Raw genomic sequence first — 22398 nt, 5'->3', positions numbered from 1 at the left:
ATGTTTAATTCTGCTGTAAAGTTGGGGGTTTTAACATGGGGTTCTATGTGGACTGACTCACTGTAGGAGACTGCCCCTAGTGGACACTAGGGGAACTTCTTCATTTTAGGATGAGCAGATTGTCCTCGAACCATAACCCCACATTTATGTGCTAATGGTTTATCTATGGGATGAAAAATTATGCCAACCTCAATTCCAAAAAAGCAGGGGTGCTGTGTAAGATGTAAATAAAAATGTTGTTTATGTTCTAATGTGAATAAAATATGGATTTATGAGATTTGACAATCATTGACTTCTGTTTTTATTTACATTTTACACAGCAACCCAACTTTTTTTGGGACTTGAGGTTGTATATATAAATGACATATACTACACTCGTAAAACTGATGATATCCTAACAGCCTCACTCTTGTTTATCCTGATAATAACCCACTAAACAGCCTTTAGATCAGTCTCAGCTCTCCTGTTTTCAGTCTGACCTCCTGCTGATCTTCTCCATGGAGCTCTCTGACAGAATCAGGAGATTATTTCCTACAGAGAATCAAACCCAGCTCTGATTTTCTCTCTCCTATGAACAGACGGGCTGATCTGTTCAATCTCTACCAGCAGGTGTTTTCAGCCGAGGTTCAGACTAATGGAAACACACTGATATGTTCACTGATACGTTAACTCTCTCTCTTTCTTTCACCTGGGCTGGTCTGAGCGGCCGCTGTGTGGGTGGTACGGGAATAGTCAGCGCCTGCAGAGAAATCAAGCGTCCTAATTTAACACCTCCAATGTCACACCGAGTGCCTTTATTGATCCATCACCTTCTGATCCCTCAGACTGCAGGCAGGTTGATTCTTCTTCTGTGGTTTCAAGAATGTCTCTTGACCCTGTTTGGTCTGCAGAGATGTTTATCACATTTTAGACCAGGGGTGAGCAGGGTCGCCTATAAGGGGGTATATGGTCAGCAAAATCCTCATCCAGTATAAAGGTATACTGTAGTATGTAGCTTTCCTAAAACAATAAACCCCGAAACTCAAAACAGATTTACATGGGTTATAAGAACTTTAAAAATGGGTGGAAAAGTGATTTTAAAAAAGTAGCAGAAATTAGTTAGGATTTGCAAAAATGCATTTGAAAATGGCAGAATGTTTTTAAAAGAGGAAAAAATGGGAGAGAAATGTTGTGAAAATGGGTTACAAGAGGATAAATGGGCACAAGAAATTGTGAATAGCAGTAAAAATGGGCAAAAATGGGTGTAAGAAGTATTGTGAATGAGTTAAAGGTCGCAAAAACATGCAGAAAAAGTGGTGGAAAGGTTTTCAAAGTGGCAAAATGGCCTTGAACTGGCAGAAATGGGTGTAAAATGTGGTGAAATGGAATTAAAAAAATGGTGAATTGGTTTAAAGAGGCAACAATGAGTTGAGATGAGTTAAATAGGGCCAAAAAAAGGAAAAACTGCCAGAAAAAAATTGTAAAAAGGAGTCAAAATTGGCATAGAGTGTTAAAAAGCAGTTAATATTGGTGAAAATTGGTCAGCAGGGGCAACAATGGATGGAAAGTGTCAAAAACAGGCAGAAAAATGTGGTGGAAAAGATGGGGATATGGGCTTATAATGTTTAAAGTTGCAAAAATGTGTTACAAGATGATAAATATAGGCAGAAGGTTGAAAATGGGTTGAAAGCACCAAAAACCAACAAATAAAAGATGAAAAGCGGATAAAAGTGGCAAGAAAGAGTTGTGAAACAGGATTTTAAAAGTTGTGGAAATGACTTTAAAGTGGTAAAAATTGTGTGAACAGAGAGAATAGGCTGAAAGTAGCAAAGTGGGTTAAAAATGGCAACAATAGGCAGAGGGTGTTGAAGAGGGGTTAATAGTGGCAAACTTTGGTCAACAGGGGCAACAATGGATGGAGAGTGTCAAAACACAAGTAGAAAAGTGGTGGAGAGTGTTTAAAGCGGTAGGAAAATGGGAGGAAAGAGTGGTAAAATGGGATTAAAAATATCTTAAGGGAAAATAAAGGCAGTAAGTAGAAAGTGGGTTGAAAGTACGGCTGAAACGATTCCTCGAATTATCCGGGTAATTCGATTCAAAAAATTCCTCGAGGCTTCGCTTAAATCAGTCATATATCCATATCCATACACCCACGCTGTATCGTGCCGTGTGTACACAGCGTGCTGTGTTTCGCACGGACGGCCATTTGTGTGGCACAATGCCTTTGTTTTCGCTCTTACAAAAACTTAACATGCATGATACGAGGCGTGAAAATCACGAGGGAAGTAATGTACAAAAATTAAAAGTGAACACCCTTTGAAAAATAGACCATATTCCTGTAATCTAAAGGTTCACCTTTTGGCCATAATCAGACCACTGTGTGAATGATGGTGCTTTATTCTTGCTATAATGTGAAATATTACATTCATGCATAAACTAGAGGATGTTAAAACGAGTAAGTGTCCCTTTACTTCAATGACAAACTGGAAAATAAGTATGAACTACAATAAAAGAAATTAAGTGTTGGCACCAAACATTTCCTTGTAAAGGATCCCTTAAACGCCAAATATGGCATAATCTTATGTAATTGTTTAACTTCCTTTCCTTGTAACTTTATGAAATGTAAACTGTCATCAGAATTTCATTGCTTTTTGTAAAACACATTTTCTTTAGAGAACCTGTTAATACCAATCTTTAATATAGAGGTAGTTCATTTAAGGGACCAAACTTCTTTCTCGTTTGTCTAGTACTACTTCTCTTGAAAAAGCGAAAGCAACTGAATAAAAAAATGCAATCTTTCTCATTAGAGTACTCAATTAATCGCCAGAAGAATCGATAGAGTACTCGACTACAAAAAGAATCAATTACTGCAGCTCTAGTTGAAAGTACCAAAAAACAACACAAAAAGGTGAAAAGTGGTTAAAAGTGGCAGAAATGGCTGGAAAATGTTATGAAATGGGTTTTTTAAAGTTACAGAAATGACTTTAAAGTGGCAAAAATTGTTAAAAGAGGTCAAAAAAAGAATTGACTGAAAGTGGTAAAGTGGGTTGAAATTGACGAAAATATGCAGAAAAATAGTGAAGAGTTTAAAATGGCCAAAAAATGTAGTCAACAGGCAACAGAGGGAGGAAAGGGTTTCAAAGTGGATTAATGGGCAGAAAAAAAAGATGAAAGAAGGGTTACAATGTGTCAAAAATGGGTTAAAGGGCCAAAATAAGGTGCAAAAAGAAGGGAAAAATGGGCAGAAATTGTTTAAACTGATGAATGTGGCAAAATGGGCGGAAAAGGGTGGTTAAATGGCAAGAATGTGTTAAAAGAGGCAAAAACCAGCAGAAAAAAAACATTGAAAAGGAGATAAAAGTGGCAAAAACTGAGAAAGGCAACAAATGGTGAAAATGGTTTAGCAGTAACAAAAATGGTTTAATAAAGTGGTGAAATGGGATTTTTTGAAGTAAAATGGATTAAAGGGAGCATTATTGTGCTCATAGATGGGCAGAAAAGTGATGAAAGAGGGGTTAAAATGTGCAAATATGGGTTACAATGGGAAAAATGGGTAACTAAGTGGGGAGAGTGGGTGGAAATTGTTCAAAACTGATTAAAAGTGTCACATATAGTGGCAAAAATGGGCAGACTTTGGGTAACACAACAACTCAACATAGACACAAGGTTGTAGAGGAACCCGGTGATTTTCTCTAGAATTGCTGATGTTCTGCAGTAACATAGGTTGAACCTGTTTGCATGGTGCTCTTCCAGCCCTCAGATGTCATCTACTGCCTCTGTGGTTTAACAGAAAACTTAACATCATGATGTTTAAGCTGAAATAGAGCACACAAACACAGACGCTCCCTCGGTCCCCCTCGCCGGCTCTTCCATTAGCGGCCTGTGGAGGGAAAGTGGTGGAAATAATCCCCAGACTCTGACTGCTCTCGCTCCGTTTCTGTCTGACGCTCACTGACGGAGAAAATCACATCAGCGTTCAGTCCTTTCTCCTCATGACCACGGTTTTTATTTTCACGCCATAAATCTGAAGATGTAAATGAGACGTTGAAACTTGAACCAAGAGACACTGAAGGATGCTGATCAGGCTCGTATTTCCCGATTTGACAACAAAAATGATATTTAAATAAATGACACTGAAACAAAGCTTTCCTGCATGTCCCTGTATCTCGGTGTAATAGTGACATAAAATGTGTGCATATTTATTGTAAAAGCAGTCTCAGGTGTGTATTGCCTTAATTAAATCCTGGATCCCTAAATAAGGCTTCCAGCTGAAATGTATGGTCCTGAAAACCTCACAGTAGGGGGTCTGCAGGCTCTTAACACCTCAGTGAAAACACATATTACACACCATATGCACTAATCATGTTGTATTCTGCAGAGATGACCTGATGCATCCATACTGATTTAAATTCAATACTCGCTCTTTACATGCTGCCTGGATGATCAGAGAAACGTTACTCATCCACAGTCATCTTTAGTGTCTGCACTAAATATGTTTGTCTTTTAAATATTTAAATCTAAAGCTGCAACATTTAATCAATAAGTCAATTTTAAAACAAAAAAGTCTCTTTTTCACTGTGATATTCAGGGCCTGAGCACTGACCATGGAGAGAGTATCCTATCGAAATGTACGCCATTCTTGTTCATTCTTAACAGCCTCAAAAACTCACCAAACCTTGCACAAAAGTGTCTCCCAGATGAAGTTTAGATGTGGTGGTGGGTTTGTGCAGCTGCATATGTGACATTCAGGACTCACACAGTCCCTGTTAAAAGTACCCCCCCCCCTTGAATGTTTAACCCTTTTATTGATTTTATAAATCAATCATGGTCAATATCATTAGATTTTTTTGGAGAAAAAAAAATATTACAACCCTGTTTAATGTCAAAGTGAAAACAAAGTAATACCAATTAAATAGAAATATGTAAGAGTCACCTTTGGCTGCTCTTAATCTGTGTGGCTACGTCTCAGTCAGGCTTGCACATCTGGACACTGCCATTTAATCCATTCTTCTTTGTTAAACTGCTCAAGCTTTGAAGTGTTCTTTTGTCTTTATGGTGTAATGGTAGCTAGGAATATAGTGATTAACCAGTGACTTGACCTTCCAGACAAAGGTGTCTTGTCACTGAGACACATTCACTGCACTTAGGTGTTCCCCATTTCACTAACTGTAAGACTCGGTTGGTCACTTTAAAAGGGGTGAATATTTATGCAGTCACTTTTTTGACATTACTTTTTAGAAATCTGTTTTCACTGTGACATTAAATAAGTTTTTTGTAAATTTTTGTCATGTTAATCCAGGTTTTTCTATGACTATATGAAATTCTGTGTTTCATAACTTTAGCTTCTGTTCTGGTTTCGCTTCAATCTCAAAGTCTGTATGTGATTTTTCTAGAATTGCCAGAGAAATGGTTAACTTTTAACTTTAAGAAATAAAAAAACAGAGAATATAATCCAGGATTTTTATTGCCATCAGAACATTTCTGTGTTGATCAAAGGTGATGATTTATGGGAAACTAAGGAGAGTTTGTTTGGTTTGCACATCTCACAGAAGAGTACGGTCTATCTTCTGGTGTAATGTCACTGTGCTTTCTGTTTCTCCCACTGTTCAGGTGTGAGCGTCTTCTGTTCAAACGCGTGGATCGTCTCCAGCTCTTTAGCAAGACACGTGTTCACCATCCTGCAAAATAAAAAACATTTCAAAGCACACATCTTTTATATTTAGTTGAGCTTCAATCGCTCTCTTGTTTTATTAGTTCACAGTTTAGGTGAGATTAGGTCCATTTTGCTGAGTGCTTTAGACATCAGAGATTAAAAAAGCTAAATGTCTACATTGGCTGTACAATTTACAATTTAAACTTACTTACATTACTTCAAACATTCCAACAGTTTTCAAATCCTGAGAAATTCCTTATTTTTAATGGTTGTAACAGGATTTGTACTTAGTGCTGCAGTGATGACTTGGTTCCATCTGCATAAGTCTTTAGGTTTTTGGGTTATTGTTGAAAATAAGCATAAACTGACGCGCCAGATAGTCTGTTTCATATCGCCACTGCATGAATATATTTCACATTCATCTGGGAAAGCTTCCACAGAAAGTATTTGGGAAGGGCAGGACTTTTCAAGAAATTCTTAGAATGTGATTGGTGGAACGTTCTGTCTGTCATAATCATGATGGGCCAATCAGAACGACAAGATAAAATGCTGTTCTGCGCATGCGCTACTCTCGAGCTGACAGGCTACCGCTGCCTTAGATTGTTCGTGGCGGAGCTTCTATTTGCTTAAAATTGATGCTAAGGCTGCAAAAACATCTCTGCCAAGACAACCTATCTGTGTGGCTCTGTGCCCTTGTTTTAAAAAGAAATGTGGCCCAGTTCTGATTAAACTGCTGCTTTGCTACAGCTACATCCAAGCTAACAGCTGTCAGATACCCCACATCACCATGGATACCATGAGCACATCTTTCATAATTTCTGAGGCGTAAATGTGATCGGAAAGCAGAACAAAGTCAATGTTAGGCTGAAAAGGAAATACAATTACTTTCGGCCAGTGAAACTCACACAATGCTAACTTCTGGTTGGCCTTTGTGTTATCATTGTAGCTGCAGCTGCAACATATTCTGTTACAACCAAACAAAGTATTGATACATGATATTATCTGCAAGATATCAGTATTTGCAGATATTAGCTTAAAAACAGCAAAATAAAAAACCCTTTATTTTGGAGGAAATTTACCCCTTTGTTTTTGTAAGTCAGCCTCATTGCAACAAACATCTAAATCACACACTGGAGCGAATAGCTGAGCAAAGTTAGACTCAAGTTTTATAATTTATATTTTAGAGTTTATACATCAGATGACAGGCTGACAGTTCTGAGGAAGTTGGTGTGCTACCTGTGTCTTTGTAGCAGCTGTTTTCCTTCAAACTGAGGAGAAACAACTAGGACTTTAAAGCTGGCAGAACACCGGTTTGACGTTGTATCCTCAACTTCCTGATGAAGACAGACAGGGACAACAGTTAAAATATTCTCATGGTAATATTTCTCTACCAGATTTATTTTAAACACAAATACTGCTGGTTAGAGTCTGAATCTCTGAGCTAAAAAAGACCTGTAGTTACTATATTCTTTTGTTTCTGGTTAGCCAGGAGCAGCTAAACACTGTTCAACCAAAAGCAGTCAAACATAAATACATTTAGTGTTCTAGTGTCTTAACATAAGCATAATACACATGATAGATTAGATACAGTAGCTTGCCATTCCTATCAAACATCAGCTTATGGTTCCTGTACTAACTAGAGGTAGATGTATTAACTACTAAATAAGGGACATTTACACAACAATTAGATAGAGAAACCTACCACGTGTACTGCTCCGAGCTCCTTTGTGAGTTTATCCTTGATGTGATCTTCTGTTATCGCCATGTCTGTATAAATATATGAATATAAAACACGGTAATGTTAGTAAAACTGATGGAAACCTGCTAATGCTGTAGTTTTCATTGAGTCAGATCCGTAATAGCATGGTAAAACCGGAAGTCGTTTGACATAATAGAGATTATAAATGTCTACTTATTTTTTTAAAATACAATGAACGCATTTTAATGGTCTGAACTTTAAATTTAAAGACGTATTATTACCAAAATTTGTGTATTTGAGGTGTTTGGCTTGTTTCGGCTACCTTACTCTACGGAGATGATATCACAGAAGCATAGAAGACGATAGAACACCCAATCGCATTGAAGTACAAAAAGCTTTGGCCAATCAGATGCGGCGTACACGTACAAAGGGCGGGATGTTGCGTTTAAAGAAACGAATCATGATTTTAGGAGTGCTAAGGAAATACCGGACTAGATATTTTTAAAATGATCAATGTAATAGGAAAAAGGAGTTTCTAATATTCTTTATTTAAATAAAATTATATTATTGTATTATTTAATACTGATTGAAGCTTTTAAAAATCTCACATCTTGCCGCGAATCGTTTCGTTTTCGTATTTTTAGTCAGGCAGATTTGGGGGCAACTATAACAGCTGATATTTACATTTTACACAGTGAAGAACTCAACTGCTACTCAGTTATGGCTAACTTTGTTTCGAGATATGTCGAAATATTAATAGAGGAATAATAGTCAAATAATAATCAACCTGTAAGGATGGAAGTATTACTAGAAGCATATGTAGTGACACTTTACAAAGATTTAACACTCAGTTTACAGTTCAGCGCTTTGATTGCTAACCGGGCCGTTCGGTGGTGTAATGCTCCCTTTGGTAGTATTCTCCACTGATGCTCTCTCTGACCTTTCATCAGTTTAAATGAATAAATACCATGGTAGTGGAGGTAGAGAGCTTCTTTGGGGTCTACATGCTCTACTGTATTAATCCTAAATTCAAAGGGCGTATCTACATCGGTTTTACCGTGAATCCAGAGCGGAGGATTGGACAACACAACGCCGGGAGGCACCGAGGAGGAGCGAAGAGGACGAGCGGTAGAGGACCATGGTAGGATATGAAGTAGTGATAGGATGGATAATATGTATATTATTTACATAACTAGATATATTCAACTAATTTCTTTGTCTATGTACAGGGAGATGGTCCTTATTATACACGGATTTCCGTCGGAAATTGCTGCCCTGAGGGTGAGTGAATTTTTCCAGCTGATTTCACAATGCATAGAAACTGTGTGTGTGTGTGTGTGTGTGTGTGTGTAATTTCTAGGTCATGTTCAGCAAACTGTTAGGGGCAGATGCGTGCCAAAAACACCTGATCAGATTATTATTCCCCATTTAGTTTTAGTAATAGATTAGTTACAGGATATATATATATATATATGTTGTTTTCTTTCTAAAAATAAACCCTTAATAACACAAAAGTCTTAAAAATTAACACGTAATCTTAATGTTAATCTAAACAATTCTGATTACCATCTTTGCCAAAATTGTGCAGCCCTAGTGGTGGTATTGAACAGGTATTGATGTCAATAGAGTTGACCAGATGCAGACATTGGCCCTTGGTGAATAAGGTGAGCAGGAGCCAGTGTTAATAACAGATGTTTATCTGTTCAGATAGATAGATAGATAGATAATTAAGAAGGAAAATCAATACTATTAATATTGAATGATATTACATTTATTATTCAATATTATTAGCATAATATTGGTATCTGCAGTTGTGAAAAATTTTGCTGATATTTACAACGTATATATTGGCTCTAAAAATCTGCCTACGTCTGCTGTAAATGTTGGCTATATTTACAAATAAGTCAGTGGATTCTTGGTGAGGAGTCAGGACTAACAGACCTTCATCAGCTGAAGTCTTTGTTTTTGTTCATCATCATCCCTTACAGTTTAAAGTCTGTTTAAAGGACTGAATTTGTCGATGTGTTCAGCCTGAAACTTTTAATAGTGTGTTTTAAGGACTGAATTTTTAGGTCTGAACCACATTCAACTATCAGTATCGATATCAGTAGTGACTAAAATTAATTTGTAGAAATCGGCACATTGGATATCATCAAAAATCCAACATCATGCAGCCCTACCTCTGTTGTCTCAATGTAATGCTGGCATTTACCACGCTTTCAAGCTGATTCAGAGATTGATTATTGGGTAGAAGATGTGACCTGAGAGAAAAGGATGGCTTTGTTGGAATGCTGGCATCAGCATTTGTACTAGTTTTTACAAAGAGGTATCTCTCAATTTTAAAATTCTGGTATTGTAACAACCCTTAATGTCAAATATTGACCATTATTATTATTACTACTTGTATTTGTTGTGTCTTCTGGTTCCTAACAGAAAAGGTGACATAATATAAGATTTACATAATATTCTAACGTAGAAATATTGCTGATTAAACATTAAGCAGATTGTTGAGAGTTTTAAATCTCCTTTCTAGGAAATCATAAAATCCATTAAATGGACTTTGGTTTTTATTTTTGACCCTGATTTAATTTTATGGCTCAACAGTACCTGACATATCTGATCTTAAAGGATTATAGACGATTTCTTCACTTGGAGATTTTTCAGCATTAGTGGCTGCTGCATATTTCAGTTCTGATGTATCATAAAAACAGACCATTTAATTCTGATGGTTATAATCAGTCATTTCTTAAATGGCTAATCTCTGAACATGTTTTCACCTGGACTTTGTCTTTATTTATGTATTTTAATACTAAATTGAGCTAATAAACATTAGCCCAGTAAAAGAAAATAACTAATGGCTGTGCATTCATCAACATTTCAAAGTAAAGCTTCGTAATGAATAATTTCTGTGGGCCATGGAAAAACATAAAACATACCCCAGTCCTCAGAAAAAGGTCAGGCGATGAGCAGTGCCTGGTTTCCTCCAGACATAATGTTTTGAAGTGAGTCCAAACAGTTTAATCTTGATTTCATCAGACCAGAGAATCTGGTTTCTCACAGTCTCCTAGTCCTTCAGGTGCTTTTTTGAACTCCAGCCAGGCTTTCATGTGTTTTTCATTGAGGAGAGTCCTCCTTCTTGCCACTCTGCCATAAAGCCCGGATTAGTGGTGGGCGGCAGTGATGGTTGTCCTTCTGGAACTTCGTCCCATCTCCACACAGGATCTCTGAAGCTCAGTCAGAGTGACCATCAGGTTCTTGGTCTCTAAAAAAATGAAAGGGGTCTGAATACTTTCTAAATGACCTGTCTATGAAATGTTTAAGGATTTTTTTTAATAACCCTTACTCTGTCCTAATCATTGCAGTTTGAATGGGCGTGGCAGCACCCTCACTCCTCCCGCCGTCTCTCCCATGTCTCCCGCCGCTCCAAAAAAGAGTCCAGCTTGCAGTTCCACTGGCGTGTTGTCTCCAACATGCTACGGGTGGCGCCGTGGAGCAGGCTGCCGCTGACGGCCCGCTGGCTCAAACAGGAGTACAGGATGGAGTTTGAGCCGAGCCTGCAGCCGCCCCTACACATCCCCATCGCTTTTGGGAGCGTGAGAGCAAAGAAGAAGCAGGAGCTGCCTACAGGAGACGAGGAGGAGACGACCCGGTGTTTCCTCTGTAGAGGATTGGTAAAGGTAGAGGGTCATTCTGATTTTAGCCCCATGTTATCTCTGTAGAGGACTCATTAAGGTAGAAAGTTATCCTGATTTTAGATTTTTGTAGAGAGAAGCTTGGCGGTTTTTAAATCTTTAATTTTCCTCAGGTGTCGGAGAAGCTGACCTGTTTCCACCCATCCTGTTCCATGAGCAGTCATCTGATCTGTCTTGCTAAACTCTTCCTGAAGTCTGAGCCATCTCACCTCCTGCCGGTGGAGGGCGAGTGTCCATCATGTTGTCGCTCTGTCCTGTGGGGGAGTCTTATCAGACACAAACACGGCTGCTTCGGAGACCTGGAGGAGATCGGGGTGTCGGACTCCCAGGTGAGTGTTGGGATCAGTGAAATATCTAGTAAAATATGAAACCTGTCTGTATTTTTAGATTTGTTTGCATAGAAACATAAAACAAAACCACACTTGCAGTAACATTCTGCACCAGTGCCAACTGCAAAATTGTTGATTTTCAGGAATGATTTGAAGCCTTTTTCCTTTTCTCTCTCCAGAGTCACTGGGCTGATGAGCTGCAGATTTGAGGAAGTGGATTCAGCAAAACTGAACTTCTGTTTCCTTCCTGATGAACTGTGTAGCTACAGGACACTGTTTCAGAGAGCTGGAGCATGCTTTTCATACTGAACATGGAAATGGAGCTTGCATACAGGCTCAAAAATCACTCTAGGATCTTTCTATAGACTTTTTAAATAAATTCTGATCATGAAATTGTTTGAATTATTAAATATATGTAGTAAAGAAACATTTTAATGCATTTTTTACAAATAAAATATTTGTTACTGTATATGAAGCTTTTTTTGTTCAGATTTTTTTAGTAGATATAGCAGAATGCTTTCTGTGCAATCCGGTGGACTGTCCAGATTCCATGTCTGTCAACTTTTAGATCGACTTTGTTTTTACATGGAGTTGTTACACATTGTTGTTTTAATGGAAATCTGTGAGAATTGGTCACATGAAAAGAAAAGAAATGAAAAGGCATCCATGAAACAGGGTTTTAGGGATTTAAAAAAATATTTTATTCAGTATAAAATCAAAAAGTTGGATAATTATGAATAAAAACCTACATGTCATGTAGAATTACAAAATGTGTATTGGCACAGATGAATAAAAAGCCATGTTACGCCTTTTACATTCATAAATCAGTAGATAAGTATCGGCTCAATTTTCATAAATTCGTACAGATTTTTTTCCTGCAAAATGCAATTACATCAAAGACTTCTTAAGTTTCGTACCTGATAAATCTTTGAAATAGTGGACCTTCCCTTTAATATCAACCTGTTCATTATTCAGGTGTTTGCCCCTTCAGACTGGTGTAAAAAAGGACTTATGTAAAACTGCACTTTTTGCTTTACTTACACCACTAGGGGACATCAGAACAAGCTTTAAAACCAAAACTTGCGTCATCTTATACATTTTTAAGACAAATATGTTAGCCATCATGAGGACAAATGAGCTAAAGATGCAGTAAACAAAGACAAACTTGTGTGATGAATGTTAGTCAAATATCTGCCCTCCTTTAAACTCTGTTTTTGGTCTCCTCCACATCTGGAGAATAATATATACCTCTACAGGCTAAACATTATATTATGTTTTCAAACTAGTCTCTACATGTGATTTATCTGTTTGGTGCAGGAAACAGTAGGACACAATGATTAAAAACATTAACAAGGTTTAAAAATAAGAAAAAATGGCAGATGTGATTATAATGATTTTTGTGGTTGGTGCTAAAAATGATGTCTTACATATATTCATTGGATCAGTTGACTCAGTGTTAGTATAAAAACATTGATTAAATTCACATCTGACACTCATGTTACTTCATTACGTAGCCTTATCCGTCGTCTGCATCCTCACTGTTGCACAGGTGGAGCTTGAACAGTGATCACGGGCTGAGAGGACAAAAAATTAAGACAAATATCTTATTTTTATCTGCAGAAAATTTGTTGTAGACAAACATGCAGTTAATTTTTTTTTTTTTTTTTTTTTTTTAACGATATACAGTGCTTAACAAATTTATTAGACCACCACCCAAAGTAAGGTTTATGCAACAGCTGCCCTAAGTTAACAGCATTGGTAATTACCAAAATCATTTTTTATGTTTCTGCAATGGTTAATACACCAATATGTAGAAGCTCTTTAACCCAAATGATATTTTAATGCTAAATTATAATTATTATTGTTATCCATGAATTTTCAAATATACTGATTTACAAAAAAACTGAAAAAATAGTAAAGCACATTATTTATATTTCTTGATTAATATGTCAAATGATAGGTATTTACTTGCATTCCTGAACAGAAAAAAATAGTTTTAGTGGTTTAATGTTATCCTTGATTAATTTCTGACTTCTCAGAGAAGCCCAGTGGATATAAAAAGATGAATTCAGTTTGAAATTCCTCATTCCTGTTCAAAATGGTAAACGTGGAGAGCTCAGTGAAAATGAAAGAGTCCGCATTAAAGCCCTTCATGATGCTGGATGGTCTTTGAGACAAATATGACAGGTGGTCTAATAAATTTGTTAAGCACTGTATATATATATATATATATATATATATATATATATATATGTGGACACAGGTCTGATTAAAACACCTGAATTCAAAATTAACATATGTGGCCAAATACTTTTGTCCATATAGTGTACTTGTGCCATGAAGTGCCACGTAGCTATGTAAAGCCGTGTTTCCATCATGTCCGGTTTGATTCAGTTCAGTTTGGTATGGTTTGGTACGCTAAACGCCCAAATAGTTTGCGTTTCCACAGACACCCGTGCTCTCACTTGGGTGGGCGGGGCTGTGAAAGCATGCATGTAAAGTCACAGACAGCGTGAGTCAGCTGTTCCAGCTGCAGAGTTATAGAAAGGATTAGTGACAGAAATCAGTCGGGAATAAGCAGTAAACAGCTTTATTTCAGCTGAAAGTCCTTTTAAAAAAATAACTACATCCTAATGATGTTAACCGCTGTCAGTAAAGATCCTCAGCTGATGGAATACGTGTATAGAGACGGTTTAAGTCGTAATGCTACGTTAATATGTGAATATATCTAGTCTAGAACAGTTTATATGACAAAATATGAAAGTTCAGAGCTGTACTGTGAGAATTTGCCGCATTCAAAATAAAGTTAAAGTTCAGCTGGTGTTAAAATCAAGCTAGATTAAGTCAGAGATCCGGGGTGCGCTGATCTCGTTTAAAAATAGTCTGCAGCCTGAAGTTTTAGGAGCCCGTTAAACAACCACAGAGCGATGTTTTCACAGGTTATCTAACATAAGCCGTAGATTAATAACTAGTTACTGATGAGAATGAACTGTTCAAAAGCTTCGTATTCACAAAACTTCAGCATTAATTTAGTTTCTCATCCATCGCGGATGGATCAGGCTGATGTGAGCCTTCAGGTTCTGCTTTGCATTCTTAAAATCCATTTTTCTCCCGTTTTCGCCCGCTTCTCACAGCAGACTTCCGTCTTTGAAGCCTGGAGGCGAGCAGCTGATGTGACGTCAGTGCAGCCCCTATTGTTGTGTGTAGCTCCACCTTTTTGGTATGGTTAGGTCAGATTGGCACCGCTACAGAAGGGTGCCGAAAAGTGGGACGGTACGGTTAATTTTTTTGGGACCCTTTCTCTATGGAAACGACAAAAAAAAGCGTGCCGTCCTGCACCAAACTGAACCGAACTGCTCGGTGGAAACAACCTATAATACTCCACCCAAACAGTAGGTGGCAATGTGTTTTCTATGCTGGTTATATCACCGGTTACTCTGCCTGCCTTCCTGCTTGTTTGACAACAGGAAACCATGCCACCCAAAACCGAGAGGATTATGTTGGAGATGGAGATAGTAAATATTAATCCCTGGACTCCAGCCCGCTCTTCCTCTTTATTGCCATTTCTCTTTTTGCAGGTTTTAGTCATTTTTGTTTCTCTTATTCTTGTGACACAGGACTGACCCTGACTCAGTGGCCCCCAGGCCCTTAATTGGGAGCTGGCTGATGATTTCCCCTCTGCAATTCTGTGTAGAAAAACCTTCAGACCCCGTGGTAGAGGGTTTGTTTGTTTGTTTGGGTGGAGGTTTCATCTATTTATCGTTTTTCTTCCCAATAACTATTTCTTATTTTTTCTCTTTTTTAAAATTTCACTTTCCTCTTTTAGCTCATTCCTTTTCATGATTCCCTCTTCTATTAAACCTCTAGAGTTATCATCAGATCTCACTCACCACTTTTGGAGCTGGAGCGCAGCAGTTGGCCACCTTACAGCAGTAACTGGCCAGCGTCACAGAGATGGCCAACAAGGTGACCTGAATGACCACGCCCTCAGCGTAGAAATGAGACTGTGTGTTCTGAAGAAAGAAGAGAATATACAACACAAAACATGAGGTTCCAGGTATAGATTTATCCACGTAGCTCTAGAGTTAAAAAAAGACCATTTTTTTTAGATTAGCTACATGAAAGAAATTTCCATGTTGTGTTGAGCAAGGCCTGTTTGTTTCCTATTCATTTCTTTAAGAATTCATCCTTATAACACTTAGCGTTTGTTGAACCGCTGCAGGGTTCATGTTTTGTTGACATCCTGCCGACAACGCCAGTTTTTGTACACTTAGGTTGTCAAAAGGTTCTCTCCTCTGAAATCCCATGCCTTTTAAATGATCAAATCTACATATTTTTAATGATTGGTTCTATCAGAAAAACTACAGAAACTACATTATCTTAGATTTTAATCAAAAGAGAGAGCATGTCGAGATCCAAAATCATAGGCAGTGTTTCATTACTAAAATATTGCCTATGCATTTGTGCATTTTAACAAGAGGATCTGGTGGCAGATCTCCTTGGTGGGACAGCCAGCTGCAGACAAGGGGCAAAGCGGTATGTTTTTCCACTCGCCGTCAGAGTTAATGGTAGGTAGCTATTTTTCACAACAGCAGAATTTTATGAATAAAAATCGAAAATTAGCTGAGCGGCATGCATTTAAATTTACTACTACCATAAACTAGGGAAAACCCCAAAAGGGTAAGGGTTAGGTACCCCAACCTAAAGGTTAGGGTTACAGGGGACCATCCATCCATCCATCTTCTTCCGCTTATCCGAGATCGGGTCGCGGGGGCAGCAGTTACGGGGGTAAAATAACAAATATTACCCAACAAACTAAGGAAACCCCACAGAGGGTTAGGCAACCAGACCCTAAAGGTTAGGGTTAGGGGGAGGGAGATAAAACTAAAAATAACACCCACCAAACTAAGGAAAACCCAAAAAGGGTTAGGGTTAGGCACCTGAACCCTAAAGGTTAGTGTTAGGGGATAAAATTAAAAATAACACCCACGAAACTAAAGCTACGTTCACACTGCAGTTGAAAGTGACCTGAATCTGATTTATTTGCTCACATGTGACTCGTATCTGATTTTTCTCTGACAGTGTGAACAGCGCAAGTCACATTGAATCTGACCGTTTCGAATCAGATTCAGGCCACTTTCGTAAGTGGTTCTACATCAGATACGTATCTGATCTTTTGGAAGTTGACTGCAGTGTGAACAGGCAAACAAAAAAAATCAGATCTGAGAAAAGATCAGAATTGAGCATTAAGGCCTGCGGTGTGAACATAGCCTAAGGAAAACCAAGGAGGGTTAGTACATCACTTTCTGCCCCACAGCGGAGGTCGCTCCATTGTAGAGGTCCCACCACAGAGGTCTGCAGCAGATACCTCTCTATTTCAGTCATTGCATGCAGGAGTTTGTCCACAAATGTTAATGGAATTATTTGTCTACTATGGGCATCCCATGAAGGACAAATGTAGATATAGCCTTTAAAGTTGTGACAATATCTAATACTACCAGTCAGAGATTGTGGTGTTTTAAAGCATCTAGTTTTGAAAAGTATTGAAAGCCTTTTTCTCGACATGCGTTAACAGGAAATCAGTCTCTATCTACAGATTAAAAAAACAAGTTTGAACTCTTATAATCCTCAAAAACACCACCATCATCATTCATATTAAATTTAAACCGGTGTAACTCACATCGATCATGTGGCAGATCTCTCCGATGTGTATAGTGCTGTTGTCGTAGCTGTAGTGCCAGCAGTAAAAGTACTGCATCTCCATTTTGATCAGAGTGGTGATCATGTTGAAGACGGACGCCACACACGCCACAATCTGCATCCCCAGACAGGCTCTGAGCTGATACGCACATAAAAAAAAAAAAACAGAAAATCATTTATTTATTCATCATTTCTTCTTGTTATTGCTAGAATCAGACAGCTGGTGGCTGTTCAAGTTTCAAATATGGTTTTAATTTTAATGAAAGTGTGCTCAGATTCCTGAAGCCTGAAGAGTTAGAGAATGTTCTTAACCAGCCTCGTGATGCCTCATATCTCTTACTGCAGTAGATCTCAACTCACTTTTTTGGCAGCTCTGAGTCTCAAAGTAACAATCATGGAACTAAACCAATCAGCTAGATGTAGACTTGTGGCTGTTAAAACATACAGTGTCAATAAAAAGCATTGACCCCCTTGAATTTTTACCCTTATATTGATTTTATAAATCAATCACAGTCGATATGATCTGGCTTTTTTAACAGAATAACAGATTGATGCTCAGTTCTGTAGATAACTACTCCTGATCCTTGTTCATGGACTTGTGTAACTCAGTGTGACTCATCTGAGACGGTTTTTAAAGAGGAAGAGGCACAGGCGGGAGCAGAGATGGTGCATCATGGTCTAATTTCTGTTTTTCTTTTCCTGCGGACATTTTCATAAATGCTGTTAGTTTCCGTTAAATGAGACTCACTGTTGGTAGATGGAGGTTCTGAGCAGCTACGGCCACACTACCAGCAATGACCACCTGAGAGGAAAACAGATATCACATTATCAACAGAGCCGACATCAGGACAGGGAGAGGGGGCGCTTATTTAACAAGAGCAAACATCATAACAGGGCAAATACAGTTAAAAACAAGAATTTACATGGGCTGAATTTTGAAAACATTATCAGACAACAAGGAATGGTCCATTTCCAATATGACTGTATTAATGGTGGCCATATCTGCAAGTACTCACCAGTAGAGATGAGATGAAAAAAGGGATGTCAGTGCTGATCTGGCTCAGGTCCTTGGCCAGAAACACACTCACACTGAGGATCTGATACGCACTTAGACCGATCTGAGTAACCTGGAATAAAACAGAAAGATTCATAATGATAAATTATAACACTTAAGGTATTTAACACTTAACAATACACTTACATAGTAAAATCAGGGATGTCCTGATTATACTATTTAATATGATACTGATCCTCTATGGGTGATTTCACAGTAAATTTCCACAACAGTTGGAGATGTTCATGATTAAAACTCCACAAATTAAAGATTCCCTTTAACGTCTAACCAAGCACCAGCCTCCATGGTGAAACATGAAGCCAATGCAGGAGAATAGAAGCTGCAGTTCCTAGACTGTTCACTAAAAGCTGACTGCAGAAGCACCAAAACAACATTTCAAACAACTCACAACAACATGGCTTCACAGTAAACTTCAAACTATGGCATCATTTTTAAAGGCAAGGCTTGAATTTTTTGTAAACTTCAAAGGATGGCATCATCTTTAAAGGAAAGGCTGGAATGTTTTGTAAACTTCAAAGGATGGCATCATCTTTAAAGGCAAGGCTGGAATGTTTCAAAGATATTAAAGGATGACGTCATCTTTAAAGGCAAGGATGGAATGTTTTATAAACTTTAAAGGATGAAAGGGTGAAATCTTGGTGAAGCTGGGGATGTTGGGGCCTTTTTCCTCTTCTATTGCCATAGTTGGCAACTTTGGGAAATTTTTTCCAAAAAAGCATAATTATTTAACAATAAATCCAAATTTTGACATAAAAGCACATTCGTGGGACAAAGTCAAAACTTTAATAATAAAAATAACACTTTTGGGATTAAAAATCAAAATTGTGACATTAAAGGTTGAAATTTTGACAAATTAAGTCATGACTTTGATTTAAAAAAACATCTAAATTATTATATAGTACATAAAATCAAGTACATCAGAATTAAGATATTAAAGCAAAATTATAGCATTAAAGAACTCCTGGATAAAAAAAATCTGAAATATGAGATTTTGAATCAAAATAGAGAGTAAAAGTAAGAATTTGAAATTGTTAATTGGAGCACAGTTCTTGGATAAACAGCCAAAAGTATGAGGTTAAAAATCAAAATTTATTTATTTTTTTTTAAGTATGTCCTTACTATGACAAAATATCAGAATATCATATTAAAAGCCACAATTTTGAGATGAAAGAAACATTGTGAGATCAGAAGTTGAAATATTAAAAAATTTGGCCAAAATTAAGAAATAAAGCACTATTGTTGAACAATCAAAATTACAATATCAAAAGTCGGAATTTTGAGATAGTATATTGAGATCACGAGATTAAAGCAAAGTTATGAGGTTAAAGGCTGAAATCATGAAAAAAAAAAAGTTTAAAGCAAGAGACTGTAAATAAAACTTGGGCTGCAAGCAGCAGTGAAAGGTCCCTCACACCTTCGTGCATGTCAGGGCTTGACTTGTTTTTGGTTTTATCATGGTGGATGGGGCCTGCTGCACTGATATTTTTTTTTTTTCACTGACAGGATTATTTATTGATGGTATGAAGAGGGTCAAAGAGGGACTCGGGTTTAATTTGCATGAATAATTAATGTATGACATTGAAGCAGAGTTAGGAAATGAAACCACTGGTCTGATGTATTTCAGACGTTACTAATTAATTGATTTCAAATCAGTCGTGGCATCTCTATAAAAAACACATAAACACGTTGTACCCCCAGAAACTTAGGCTCAGCCTCCAGATACTTCTGTTTCCTGTTGTCGTTTCTCTGAAAGGACACTTGGACCAGAGGACTCTGAGCCGGACTGACCCCCTCCACCATCCCCGCTTCTTCATCTGCAGACAGATACAGGAATCAGATTGATATTAATGAATCGATACTGATCGAGAGCTGATCAAGATGAAAGCAGAAGTTCGTGCAGCGGAAGTCTCTGGAGCTGAACACAAACATCTGGATTTGATTACTCTGAGCAAACATGGATCTTCTCTAGAAGTTTCCTCACTATGAACGCAAAGATTCATGATAGAAGCGTCTGTTTTTACCTGCCATGGTCTCTCTCAGTCCGGTTAATCTCCAAAAGATGGTATCTGTCCTTTTTAAAGTCTTTCTGGAGCTGCAGGAAGTTTCACAACTTCTGGATCTGAGTGTCCGAGTCCCGCCCCGAGTCCGTCCATCTGCAGGGTCAGCTGTTTGAGACGAGGATCCTGATTGGCTGATTCATTTTAGGGAGTATGATCATTTGGCACGGATCAGATGAAGGGAGTCATGTATTCTCCCCTTGCTCTTTTCTTCCTAATACTCCGATCCACAGTCTTGATACATTTTAGGGAATTGTACCAAGGAGATGTGATAACTTTCTTATTCCGATGTTGGAAATTTACATATGAGTATGTTAAAGTTTTTTATTATCCTCACATTAGGCAATGTTTATTATATATTGTTGTAGAATATCCTTATATGTTCAATTAAAAACAAAAAGATGAAGAGAGTCTGTTTTAGTCTTTTTTTTGGTCCCCACTCGCTGTTAATAGTGTAGTCTATGGCTGTGTTGATATTCTGATATCATAGATATTCTGATTCTACCCACACAAAACAAAAAAGTTAAGCAGTTATTTAAAAAACATCCTCCTTTAACCGAAATCTTGACATTTAAAGCAGAAATAATAAATTAAATATCCTAATAATGATTAAAAAAACAATATTATAATTTATGTCCAAATCACTGCTAAATCTAAATTTAAAGATAAATTAATATGATGAGAACTTAAGTCAGAGTTGAGGAATTAAAAATCAAAATTAAGAGATCAAACATCCAAATTATAATAAAAACTTGAACATTTATGAGCTAGGTCAAAATAATGAGAGACCATTAAGACAAGAGTCCAAATCTTTAGATTATAAATTATAATTTTGAGAGAGTAAATTATAATTGTGAGATTAAAAATCAAAATTATCAGACCAAGGTAAAACATTTTGAGATAAAATGTGGAAATTGTGAGACAGAAAATTATAACATATGAATCATATAATAAAAAATATAAATATTAAGAGATTAAATGAAGAAATTTGTGATATTTGATATTGATATGAAATAAAGTTGAAATTTGTAGATAATTTATCAAAATATGACATTAAAATTAAAATATAACATTGAAAAATTTAACTTAAGATTAACCCCATAGAAATTATCTGATAAAAACTTCAAATGATGAGATAGATTTAAATTATGATTGTTATCAAAAACAAAGGATTAAAGTCCAAATTGTCAAGGTCAAGGTCACAATTTTTTTTTATAAGATTAAAAATCTAAATAATGAGATGAAAAAAGTAAAAAAAAAATTTAAAAAGAGATAAAAAGTGGATTTTATGAGAAAGGAACATAATTAGATCATGATCACAGAATAATAAAAACAATATTAGGAGACTGAATGTTAAAACACTTTACATTAGATAAATATGAGATAAAGTCTACATTTTAAGAAATTATAATATCTAAAATAGAGATTATGATGGTAAAAACTGCGACTTTAAAGCAAAAACTGAGATTATGGCATTAAGAAAATTGAGACTTTGGCATTAAAAATCGAGATTATAGTAGTAAAGATTGTGATAATGGCATTGAAAGTAATAACAGAACATAAAATGTCAAGGTCATGGCATTCAAAATTGAGATTATAGCATTAAAGGTTGAAGTTACGTCATTACAAATTGAGATTATAACATTAAAAATCAAGATCATGTTATATAAAATGGAGATCACGGCATTAAAACTGAGATTACAAGATAAAAAGTAAAAGCCTTATTGGAGCCCATTGAGGTGAGATGTAATATTTGCATGTTTATTCAAATTAATGCCATATAATGCCACATACTTAAACTGTATCTAATCTCAATAGTTGAGAGGGTTTTTATCAGTATGTCCACTGTAGCTGCACAACTCCTGGGAGATGTCTGCAAAAAGAATCCAATCTTTTTAAACTCATGTTTTTTATACTTGAAATGGATAAAACTGACATGGATGGTCAGTTAAATGTTGTTTACCTGAAGCATTCATATCTTAATCTGAAATTCTGAGTCATACAGAGACAGATAGGAACTATGAAGGCACTAATCTACCCAGGATTAAAGAAATGTCAGTTTAAGGAACCAGCAGGACTTTTATATACAGTCTATCTGTACTAACAAATAAAATGATTACTCCCTCTGTTTTATCATTTATTTCTATCCTTTTACAGATTTGTTCATACATGGCACCCCTCTGACTCTTTCATAATTACACTAAATAAAACACA

At 36.9% G+C, this 22398-nt stretch overlaps 3 protein-coding genes across 5 annotated transcripts; 1 reads left to right on the top strand and 2 right to left on the bottom strand.

Moving 5' to 3' along the window:
• Positions 1 to 5425: 5425 nt before the first annotated feature.
• zgc:112271 (uncharacterized protein LOC553698 homolog) lies at positions 5426 to 8460 on the bottom strand. 3 transcript variants are annotated; one of them, XM_041779612.1, is made up of 4 exons: positions 8389 to 8460; positions 7335 to 7399; positions 6869 to 6966; positions 5426 to 5657 (listed from the first exon to the last, which is right to left on the bottom strand). In XM_041779612.1, the coding sequence occupies exons 2-4, from the start codon at positions 7395 to 7397 to the stop codon at positions 5558 to 5560; spliced, it is 261 nt and encodes an 86-aa protein (XP_041635546.1). In that variant the 5' UTR covers positions 7398 to 7399; positions 8389 to 8460; the 3' UTR covers positions 5426 to 5557. The 3 variants fall into 3 exon arrangements, with proteins under 3 accessions (XP_041635546.1, XP_041635545.1, XP_041635544.1); XM_041779611.1 differs by lacking the exon at positions 8389 to 8460 and adding an exon at positions 7654 to 7719; XM_041779610.1 differs by lacking the exon at positions 8389 to 8460 and adding an exon at positions 7613 to 7702.
• Positions 8017 to 11802, top strand: slx1b (SLX1 homolog B, structure-specific endonuclease subunit). The gene is made up of 5 exons (XM_041779609.1): positions 8017 to 8472; positions 8561 to 8612; positions 10694 to 11008; positions 11137 to 11352; positions 11532 to 11802. The coding sequence occupies exons 1-5, from the start codon at positions 8300 to 8302 to the stop codon at positions 11559 to 11561; spliced, it is 786 nt and encodes a 261-aa protein (XP_041635543.1). The 5' UTR covers positions 8017 to 8299; the 3' UTR covers positions 11562 to 11802.
• Positions 11803 to 12029: 227 nt separating this feature from the next.
• Positions 12030 to 20292, bottom strand: LOC121504220. Its single transcript, XM_041778901.1, has 7 exons — positions 20149 to 20292; positions 19820 to 19941; positions 18069 to 18179; positions 17801 to 17854; positions 17033 to 17191; positions 15243 to 15365; positions 12030 to 12926 (listed from the first exon to the last, which is right to left on the bottom strand). The coding sequence occupies exons 1-7, from the start codon at positions 20153 to 20155 to the stop codon at positions 12888 to 12890; spliced, it is 615 nt and encodes a 204-aa protein (XP_041634835.1). The 5' UTR covers positions 20156 to 20292; the 3' UTR covers positions 12030 to 12887.
• Between the last annotated feature and the right edge of the window lie 2106 nt (positions 20293 to 22398).

The sequence above is a fragment of the Cheilinus undulatus genome, linkage group 22, assembly GCF_018320785.1.
Source record: "Cheilinus undulatus linkage group 22, ASM1832078v1, whole genome shotgun sequence".
Lineage (NCBI taxonomy): Eukaryota > Metazoa > Chordata > Actinopteri > Labriformes > Labridae > Cheilinus > Cheilinus undulatus.
The sequence above is the reverse complement of the archived record's forward strand: the minus strand, read 5'-3'. Positions and strand labels throughout refer to the sequence as shown.

Coding starts and splice junctions, on each gene's coding strand:
- zgc:112271 (XM_041779612.1), bottom strand. CDS start 7,397: ATGGCGATAACAGAAGATCACATCAAGGATAAACTCACAAAGGAGCTC. Junction 6,967..7,334: donor AGCTCGGAGCAGTACACGTG/GTAGGTTTCTCT, acceptor TGTCTTCATCAG/GAAGTTGAGGATACAACGTC. Junction 5,658..6,868: donor CAGCTGCTACAAAGACACAG/GTAGCACACCAA, acceptor TTTATTTTGCAG/GATGGTGAACACGTGTCTTG.
- slx1b (XM_041779609.1), top strand. CDS start 8,300: ATGGTAGTGGAGGTAGAGAGCTTCTTTGGGGTCTACATGCTCTACTGT. Junction 8,473..8,560: donor ACGAGCGGTAGAGGACCATG/GTAGGATATGAA, acceptor GTCTATGTACAG/GGAGATGGTCCTTATTATAC. Junction 11,009..11,136: donor TCTGTAGAGGATTGGTAAAG/GTAGAGGGTCAT, acceptor AATTTTCCTCAG/GTGTCGGAGAAGCTGACCTG.
- LOC121504220 (XM_041778901.1), bottom strand. Junction 18,180..19,819: donor CTGAGCCTAAGTTTCTGGGG/GTACAACGTGTT, acceptor GTTTTATTCCAG/GTTACTCAGATCGGTCTAAG. Junction 12,927..15,242: donor GCGCTCCAGCTCCAAAAGTG/GTGAGTGAGATC, acceptor TTGTCCTCTCAG/CCCGTGATCACTGTTCAAGC.